At 49.4% G+C, this 9417-nt stretch overlaps 4 protein-coding genes across 5 annotated transcripts; 2 read left to right on the top strand and 2 right to left on the bottom strand.

Annotated features, from left to right (window-relative positions):
- Nucleotides 1-866: 866 nt before the first annotated feature.
- Nucleotides 867-1586, bottom strand: H257_02689 (hypothetical protein). The gene has a single exon (XM_009826436.1). The coding sequence runs from the start codon at nucleotides 1568-1570 to the stop codon at nucleotides 917-919; it is 654 nt and encodes a 217-aa protein (XP_009824738.1). The 5' UTR covers nucleotides 1571-1586; the 3' UTR covers nucleotides 867-916.
- Nucleotides 1587-2253: 667 nt separating this feature from the next.
- On the top strand, nucleotides 2254-3897 carry H257_02688 (hypothetical protein; the record flags this gene model as incomplete). Its single annotated transcript, XM_009826435.1, has 11 exons — nucleotides 2254-2316; nucleotides 2376-2402; nucleotides 2468-2551; nucleotides 2593-2746; nucleotides 2799-2902; nucleotides 2937-3025; nucleotides 3089-3136; nucleotides 3251-3407; nucleotides 3454-3505; nucleotides 3552-3685; nucleotides 3757-3897. The coding sequence occupies 11 exons, from the start codon at nucleotides 2254-2256 to the stop codon at nucleotides 3895-3897; spliced, it is 1053 nt and encodes a 350-aa protein (XP_009824737.1).
- On the bottom strand, nucleotides 3793-5539 carry H257_02687 (the record flags this gene model as incomplete). Of its 2 annotated transcripts, none has more annotated exons than XM_009826433.1 (8): nucleotides 3793-3977; nucleotides 4026-4100; nucleotides 4313-4456; nucleotides 4519-4596; nucleotides 4668-4707; nucleotides 4772-4887; nucleotides 4978-5352; nucleotides 5402-5539. In XM_009826433.1, the coding sequence occupies 8 exons, from the start codon at nucleotides 5537-5539 to the stop codon at nucleotides 3915-3917; spliced, it is 1029 nt and encodes a 342-aa protein (XP_009824735.1). In that variant the 3' UTR covers nucleotides 3793-3914. The 2 variants fall into 2 exon arrangements, with proteins under 2 accessions (XP_009824735.1, XP_009824736.1); XM_009826434.1 differs by having other exon boundaries at nucleotides 4026-4096.
- A 1457-nt stretch (nucleotides 5540-6996) lies between these two features.
- On the top strand, nucleotides 6997-8443 carry H257_02686 (hypothetical protein). The gene has a single exon (XM_009826432.1). It carries the CDS (start codon nucleotides 7087-7089, stop codon nucleotides 8299-8301), a length of 1215 nt encoding a protein of 404 aa, XP_009824734.1. The 5' UTR covers nucleotides 6997-7086; the 3' UTR covers nucleotides 8302-8443.
- Nucleotides 8444-9417: the final 974 nt, after the last annotated feature.

Below are 9417 nucleotides of genomic sequence, written 5' to 3'. Positions count from 1 at the left end.
TTGTTGGTTGCAAACCAAAATTTCGCAGGAGTACGCCCAAAGCACGCCCTTGTCGGGTGCCGGTGGTTCGTCACTCCACTCCGGTGTGTACTGGTAGGTCCTCGACGGGAGAACTTAACCCATGTGAAGCACGGCTGTGGTAAGTCATTTCCATGTCGAGGGTAGCTGCACACACAACGCATCGAACGCTGTAAACATGCCCCTCCCGCGCGACCTCCTACTTGTACTGAACCCTAGGCTCTGTGTATTGTAAACTGATTTCAGGTTAGCTAGGCGTTGATCTTATGGGTTGCGCATGCCTAGAGTTAGTAGTGATGACTGCACGACTCCTTCGGGAAGGAGAAGGTCACACCGACGCACAAGGTTGAAACACATAGCATTTTCGGTCGGTTTGACCTTTATCGGTGCGCCATTAGCGTGGCAGCCTATATTTCCAAGCCGCCGACTTACGACTGACTTGCGTAGATACATAGTTCTCATGCGCTATATCTACTCTACGTCGTTTCGCCACTCGCCGCCTGAACATTTGGCTACCACAGCCACTACGCGACAACAATTTTCTGCGCTCCTCTGTCATAGAGCTGAAAATGGACAATGAATTTTAGGACGCATCATTGGTTGATTTTTCTCTGTTATTAACCAATGTCAGTGAAGGCAAAAAGTCGCTGATATTTCAGCGGCTTATGGAAAAAGCCAAAAACCGCTGACACAAATAACGTTACATGACAGTAAGGTATAGCAGGTTTAGTCGGCAAACTTTGTCGCCGTGACCACGTTGCCCCCTCGTCGTCGTGCCACGTCATACTATTGCATGACTTGTGTCACAGTTGCACGTTCTCAGGCGAGGTTGAGTTGCTGGAACGGGATGGTGCAATAAGATAAATAATTCTGGCATTACTACTTGGAAAGATCGATCCTAGTCGTACGTGATCCCGGCGCCATAGGTTTGGGTGCGGTTGAGGTGCCACCCGTGGAGCGACAGGTTCATACGCTGGCTTCGAGCCATTTTCAAGGATTTGCAAGACGCCTGGGCTGCTGTATCGAAGAAGTACGCGATGAGTTGCAGGAACAGGCACTGGTCCGACCACCGCGCCTTGTCGACTCCTTGCATGGTTGCCACGACTGCGGCCACGAAAGCTGTGACTTCGTCCTGTCGTCGTTCGGATGATCCATACACACCAAATCCGAGAACATCCAGGCATCTGAGGGCGTGGGGGCGAAGGTAGGCGTCGCCGACACCCGCAAATGCACACGCTGACCCTTGACAAGTGCAACTTCCATCTCTGCGGGCGGTAGTGGCAATCGCGCGAAGAATAGCTCGTCGGAATCGACGAAGTGACGAGTACGACTTGGACACGTAGTACCGACTGCCTTGGCCAAACGCAACCAGCGACGCATTGAGGATGAACTCAGGCGACCGGGACGGTCCCGTGACGTGGGAAAGCGAGATATTGAAGTCGTGTAGCATGGACGCGTCAAACCACGACGGGGTAGTGGACGGCGTGTACTGGGTCAAGGACGCGGAAGACGTGGAGGAACTGGAGCTTTCGGACATGTCGAAGCGCATCATACACTGATGGTTGATGTGGTCAAAGCAACAATGGAGTTCACATGTTGTACACATCATATTTGCCTAGTCAAAACACACAATTTGCTGTAATTTTATTACTCGTTCAATAGAAAATCAAGTACACGGCAAATTAAAATACCCAATAGGCTCATATTACACGCGCCTGTTACAGTGCTACAAAATCTCATCCCTTATCCGGATATCCTGAAGCAAACTATCGAACCGATATAGTATACAGTACTGTACATGCATACATACAGTATGTACACTAGGTGGAATGCGTGACTGATGCGGCGCAGATGTATGCATGTGCGCTCGCGTAGAGTCATGCCGCCTATCCAAGGCGTTGCCTGAGATGCATACTCGTCGGCAAAGCCGATGTCTTCCGCGGCATACGCCTCATGATGGAAGGATAGCTGTGCAACCTCCTCATGACAGGAGATTTCGCCGCCTCGCCACCCTACATATCTCTCTCGTTGTGTTGTTGAAGAGTTGAGAATTTGGCTATAAATATCTGTAAAATTTTCAAACATTCGTCAAAACGAAAAAAAAAGTCCAATTTTAAATTTATCAAAAGCGCGCGCAAGGAGGAACGATATGGAACAGACGTCAGCGGCGCGCGTGGATCTATCGCGGGAAATGGTACGTCCGAGGATTCGCGCACACGTGCGAGGAGATGACTCATGACCATGAAGGTATTGCGTCGTATCGAGCAAGCGGCGACGACATTCCTGGAAGACTTGATGGTAGGCATTACCTGTGATCCGCTCAAGAGTGTAGCCAAATGAGGACGTACTTGTGCTAGATGGATGAGATGACTTCACTCCAGACGGTATTCATGACATTTGTCCTCACTGTGCATTGGGGATTCGCCTTGACTGATGGATGTGCATACAGATCCGTCGTAGTTCAAGCGCCTTGGAATTCGACAGCGAGTCCCAGGTGCTTTCGCATGGGGGAAACATGCGAACGATTCGATTGGTAACAACCTTTAATATCGGTGTCACTTCACACCCTTGGAGAACTCCCAAGGGGCTCGGAAATACACTGGCATATGGCTTGTCCTCCAGACCGCACACCAATTGCTCCTGGAGGACAAGTCCATCACCCAACGGGAACTGTATTACTTGCACCCGTTCTTCGAGTCTCAAAAAGAGGCCGACGAAAGCATCTTGGGTACTGTATGGCGATACTGAACTTCGTTTTGTTACTCAGGTGTCGGTGGTAGATACTGGAGGCTTTCTCGGCGTGCCCCGGGAGTGCTTGAACATTGTCGGCGGGGTCAAAGGGTGCTTCACTGGTCGAATGTCCATCCAAGTAGACCATTATTACGTTGAACATGCCACGTATTGCTATACCATTGTAGGAAAACGGACAATGGGTCGATTGTGCCAAGGATGGGCCCAGTGGACGACCCATCACTCGCGACATTCTGCGATTGCACCACGACCAAATGTGATCTTTTGTACTCGGTCCTTGTTGTGACGACTGCCCTGTCATACCATACTGTAGCGACAGCGATGCCCGATTCATCCTGGTCATTGAAAAAGATGGTATTATGAGCGCGTACAGTACATACCCATCTGCCTCCATGCTCATATTGGTTGTCGTAGGCATCTTTAACCGGCTAAGGTAACCCAGAACGAAGCGCACACACCACTATCACGGGTGTGTTTCCAGCGAAGACTTGTTTTTTGACGCGATGCCGTGCATCTTGGTGACTGGGAAGGGCTTTCCGGACCTTGCCACGCGGTGCTTTGTGAAAAAGCTGAGCGATTTTCTCCAAGTGCCCGTGCTCGGGTTGTGCGATTGCAACTCGTTTGGTCTGTCCATCTTGGTTGGATAAGATTCGTTCGATGATTTGGACTGAATGGCCCCGATAGCTCACGTACAAGTTTGGGTCAGCCCGCATGCCTCTCGACTCGATCCACTACGGTGTGTTCCTACTTTGTTTTCCAGATGGATGCTAACCATTCGTTAGCGGTGGACATTCAATGGCTTGGGTTGAGGCCATCCCAGCTTGAAGCACTAGAATTGCCCAATGTGGTCAAGAAGAAATGCACCAACCAAGACAAGCGGCGCATGAAGTCGCTGATGCTGCATCCTTTTGTCCAAGTAAGAACAACCTCGTGTATATACAGTATCTATCGGTTGTTCGATTCCCAATTAACTTATTCCTATTACAGATGCAACCGCAGTATCGCCACGAAATTGACCTGTGGCTCGCAGACCCGTACAAAGTGGAATTGGAGGCGCTGCACACCAAGGGCTTTGGGTTTTTAGGCCAATTTGTCCAAGACTCGATTTTGCACGTCGACTACATTTAACATATATGTCCAAGGGGCTACACCCCAAGTTCCAACGTCGCGCTGAACTCGTCTTCAATGAACGACAGCATTTTGGCCGACTAGTTGTTGCTTTCGTTTAACGTCACATGCTCATGACGTTTGCGTACCTCCAAATGGATCTTTTGCCGTTTTAACACGTCGATCAAGTGGATCTGCTGCTTGAACGCAACGATCAAGTCTGCCTACGCGATGGCCTTTTAAGTATATTTAATAAAGATGTCGTTCAATTGGTAGAGCGTAGGAATCATAATCCTAAATTTGTACTAATATTTATATATTTTAATATATTTTAATATATAGATTTCCTAAAGAAAACTTTTTCTTTGTGAAAATTTTAAACATAGTGAATTGAAATATCTTAGTAACTATTGAAAAAATCAAACGAGATCATCACCTTTTGCTTTTCCAAGCGTTGGTGGTGATTCAGAAGCCGCTCATGCTCGTGGCGCGGCACTGCCATGCCTCCCTGGTTGCTCCGCTCGTCCTCGAGCTCCTTCTTCAACCCCTGCAAGGCTTCCGTGCCTTCGTGTAGCCGCACCTATCCATACCCCGTCCCATGTCCTTAACTACCGCCAATTCCAACACAACCAGTCGTCGTACTTCAGTGACTTTTGCTGTCCGCAAGAGAAGTTTTTCGTTTTTCCGCGTGGTCGCCACCTGCGCCTTTGCCGACGCAATCTACCGTGTATCATATTATCATCACTCACATGATCACTTGAGCAACGTTCAAAAGAAAGCGGTAGACGTACATCGGTCTCGAGCATCCGCTGCTTGGCTTCTTGAATGTCCCTTCACGTTCGCATCACATGAGACGTTTCTACTAATGTCAACCAACTAGACGACTCGACGTTACTGGAGACTTTTGTTCTTGTCCAACAGCGCTTGCATTTGCTGCACGTGTTCGCTGAACGCGGCGAGGTCGGTCCGCCGGCGTTCCAATTCGTCTGCCGCCGCGTCGTGCTTGGCTTGCTACATGACGATCTTGATAGTTATATATATGTATGTGTATCTCTCTCTTCAAGGTACTATTTTCAAACAGTGTTTGGCCATAGAACGTACGACTTTGGTGCGCATTTCCAGCAACGACGCCAGTTCATCTTGGAGGATTCGGATTTGGGCCTTGTGGTACCGAAACGTGGCATCTCGCTGGAGGACCATTGTGCCTTGGCTGTCGTCTACGTGGTTGTTGTCTACGTCGGCATTGGCCCCAGTGGGGCGTCGGACGCTGCTGGGTGTAAACTGCCTCGTGAGGGTTGATGAGCTATTGTCGTGTGGTTGAGTGGGACTTGCGGGGATGCCCACTGGTTGCTTGACTTGTCCCACGACGCTGGCTTTTCGAGAGGGACTATCGTCGTCCCCAACCTCTTCCGTGATCACGCTGTTGTTCCTCTCACCCCCCCCTCCACTTGCTGGTGAAGTGAACATGACGCTCCCCTGGGTAAGAATGACGTCGGTACCATGATGACTTACTTATAAAACGTACCTTTCGACTATATAGTACGCAGGCGGCGCGCGGGGGTGTTTGTGGTGTGGATCGTATGAAACGGTGGCCTTTGTGATGATGAAACTGCCGACGGTTTCCCACGAACAGCCACAGCTCCATGATGTGACGAGTCGACATCGAGGTGCCAAACGACAGGATCTCATTTCCCCAGCGACGACTAACTACCTTATTGAAATCAATCGATTATATAACGTTACAGTGGCGTACAGTCCCCCACGTAATATAGCTTACTGCACTACAGTATTGTCGACTGGGTATGTTACCAAGGAAAGCATGCTGTCAATAATAGGTCGTTTTTTTACCAGCCAAGCCAGCCATTTGTAGCGTAGTGATTGATGGCTGGGATTCCAATTTTTGAAATGTCAACAACACGTGGCGATCTGGATATCTTGTAGGAGTGGTCTCACAAGTGTACCGTACATCCACAGCCGCATTACTAGGTACTACGTAGTATATTCTAACGTTATGGTAAGGCAAGACGATTCGTGGTGTCAACACGATGTTCTGGCTGCATGGGCCTATGTACTAGGGTCCTCTTGGATCGGGGCCATCGGAACGCCGATCTCATCCCATGGAAATAGGAAACAGGATGACATGACGTTTGATTGTCAATGACACGGGGTTGTGACTGAACATTTTGGACATGCGACTGTACCGGTACATACTGTACTAGTACAACTACTTGGGACAGTACAGTGTATACAGGACATATTCGACTTGTTGATAGGTCCGCTCTCTCCTCATGTACTACGTAGTATTTATTATACATTCAGCACGGACGTCACTCGGCAAAACACGTTGGCTTGTTCCACCACAGACGGAACTGCCACTACGTAACGTTACTGTTCGAGTCGCCGCAGGTTTTGAGATAATTTGTGTGGCTGACTGACCCCAGCAACCAGTGCGCTACACTTACATATCATCCGTAAGTCGGCCTGTCCTGGCGCTACAATCTTGCATGTTTCGTGCGTGGCCTGTAATCCAATGTCCCCAACCGTAATGTTATGGTAACGTTAACGTTAATGGTACCCGTGTAACGTATATAGATTTGGACAGTGGCGAGGCCAGTATCCGGATACGGATAGTATCGACATACAATAATCAAGTGTACGAATCCAATTATATAAGTTTACAGAGGATTACATAATTTTACAGAGGAGTCCAAATGTATATGGCTATATACTCTACACGGTAAAAACCACATGAACATTACAGTATCGGTAGACGCTGTCGACGTCACCGGTTAATATTGCCACTGCGATGGCTGCCGCAATCCTCCGCTTAGCTGCTATCAAGGCGGCATGTTGTCGTTTGGCTCGCCGTCGAGTCCGGCTCAATGGCATGACGTGGATGTTGCACCTCCCCTTCATCCCATCTGTAGAGGACCTTAGGAGTATGCATTCCCTTTTCAAGTAAATTCTGCACCAATCACCCACGTGAAAATAAAGAAGCTCTGTGGTTCATAGTACTTTATAAGGGATTTCAAAGAAATCGCAGAGTTTTAGGTGCGGGGGCTATTAAATACCTCTGACTTGGAACCACCTCTTGTTTGTATGCAATAAAATAAAACGACTGGAGAACCAAATTGCGCTGGATCTCCACCGCGCGGTCTCCGGTGAATATGCAGCCAACAACTTCAGTCCGATGCCATTTCGACATTTGCTATGACAGAGTCGCTCAGTAGACCTGCGTCCTTGCCGCCGCTCCAGCAAGTGACGCCGCAGTGGCTCTTCAATCGCCTGCAGACACAAGGCGGACTCACCCTCGTAGACACGCGCGGCTTCAAATGCTACGAGCACAGTCACATCTGGTCCTTTATGAATCTGCCGCAGCCGTTGGTGACATCGACGTCAATGGTGACCGTCATCACCAACGCTGGTGCGTCGCCGTCCCCCTTGTTTCTCTCGTCTGTGGATGATGTTTGTCCGCTAACCGACACGGCGCGACGGTCGTGGAACAAGCGAAAGCTCACCGACGTGGTGCTGTACGATCACTTTGGCATGTACACGCCGTCGTCGTGGCCCATGCAGCTCGCGGTACTGTTGCTTCACGAGCGTGCCGTCACGTCCGTCAAGTTCCTTCGCGGCGGAATGCAAGCGTTCCAGCGCGACTACCCGTTCATGATCACAGGCCGCAAGGATCCATATCCGGTGTCGTCGTTGTCCACGCCGGTCAAGACCACGGTGGCCATCGACTCGTTGCCCCGAAATATCCACACACATCATGGACATTCCTCCACTACCACCCATCACGCCCTCACCTTTCCCAACGACGTCGTGCCAGGCTTCCTCTACCTGGGCAACGTCTGGCAAGCGTCCCAGCCGGAAGTCCTTCGCAAGATGGGCATCACCCACGTCATGTCCATCTGCGAAAACGGCCCTTCCCACCCGATGCCGCGCATCACGTACATGAACGTGCCTCCAGCATCCCTCCACGATGCGTTCGATGGCGCGTACGCATTCCTCAAGAAAGCGCGCAAGGCCGGCGGCAAGGTCCTGATCAACTGCGTGAGTGGCGTGTCGGCGTCACCGACGCTTGCCGTGTACTACCTCATGCGATCGGAACGGATCTCCCTCGTCCAAGCCTATAACGACGTGCTCGCGTGCCGACCCCTTATGTTCCCCAGTGTCACATGCATGCTCATGCTCGTGGAAGCCGAGCTCTACCGGTGCGGCGTCGCGAGCATCCAGAGCAAGGAAGCGATGGACGCGCTCCAGGACGGCTCTCTGCGCGACGACACGCCATGCCACCCGCAAATGAAGCTATCCGCCCAACTCTCCATGTTCTTCTTGGGCCGATGCAATGATCGGTACGTCCGGGATAACATGCACCAGTACTTCGGCGACTCGACTCGACGATCGTCTTCGCTGGTGCGGTAGACGGAGGACAATTCATTATTAATATTTATTCATTGTGGGACGGCCAAGATAAATAATGGTTCCATGAATATTAATACTAATTCGTTAGGTATCCAATATTTATGGGATGATGTTGTTAAGTTATAATCACAGTAACTTCCAGTTAACGTTGTTAGAGATCGACAATACAATATATATGCAACATATTGTAGAATTATAATCTGACTTAAATTATACTTTTACATTATGGGGGACTTTAGCATTTGAACACGGTTACGACGTACTATTAATACAGTCTGGAACAAAACTATAGCCGCACCCCAAAATTTTCAAGTTGACATTTTTGTTTTTGTCCATTACAGAAGCCGCTAGTACCATTCGACGCATATTAAAAAATGATTACAATCTACACTTAGCATTAAATTACTATGGACGTTCAATGGTATTTACAAAAAATGATAAAACGTGTATTTTAGTTGGTGCAAAACTATAGCCGCACTTACAATATGTGCACTAATAGTCGATTGTGGCACCCCTTTTCAAGATGACTTGAGCCATGCGAGTTGGCATGCTGTCCACGAGGGTCCTGCAATACGCGAGAGTGATGCGGTTCCACTCAAACTGAATTTTGCACTTCAAATCTTCGACATTGTCGAACTGACGTCCATTTGCGTAAACGGCGCGCGCCAAAACACCCCAGACATTTTCGATTGGGTTCAAATCGGGGCTCAGAGCGGGCCAACCCATCGTAGGAATATCTGCAGCTTGCAGAAAGGCCATGGTATGTCTTGAAACGTGTATGGACGCGTTGTCCTGTTGGAACACGACGGATTTTCCAACGTTCTTTTCTTGGACGGTCGCCAGAAATGGCAGCAGGTAAGTCGCCAATGTCTCACAGTACTTGATGGAGTTTTGTTTGCCTTGTAGGAAGGCCAGTTCACTCTTTCCATCGTTGGAAAACGCCCCCCACACCATTACACTTCGGCCACCACCGACGCGCTTGGAGTACATTTCTTGGGGGACTCGACAGTCATGCCAGTAGCTTTGAAAGCCATCGGGACCATCTAAGTTAAACTTTTTTTCGTCCGAAAAGATCGTTGCGAGCCAACGATCATATTTATTAAGGTACTTAGCTGC

Source organism: Aphanomyces astaci, assembly GCF_000520075.1.
Source record: "Aphanomyces astaci strain APO3 unplaced genomic scaffold supercont1.4, whole genome shotgun sequence".
NCBI lineage: Eukaryota > Oomycota > Saprolegniomycetes > Saprolegniales > Verrucalvaceae > Aphanomyces > Aphanomyces astaci.
The sequence above is the reverse complement of the archived record's forward strand: the minus strand, read 5'-3'. Positions and strand labels throughout refer to the sequence as shown.

Coding starts and splice junctions, on each gene's coding strand:
- H257_02686 (XM_009826432.1), top strand. CDS start 7,087: ATGACAGAGTCGCTCAGTAGACCTGCGTCCTTGCCGCCGCTCCAGCAA.
- H257_02689 (XM_009826436.1), bottom strand. CDS start 1,570: ATGATGCGCTTCGACATGTCCGAAAGCTCCAGTTCCTCCACGTCTTCC.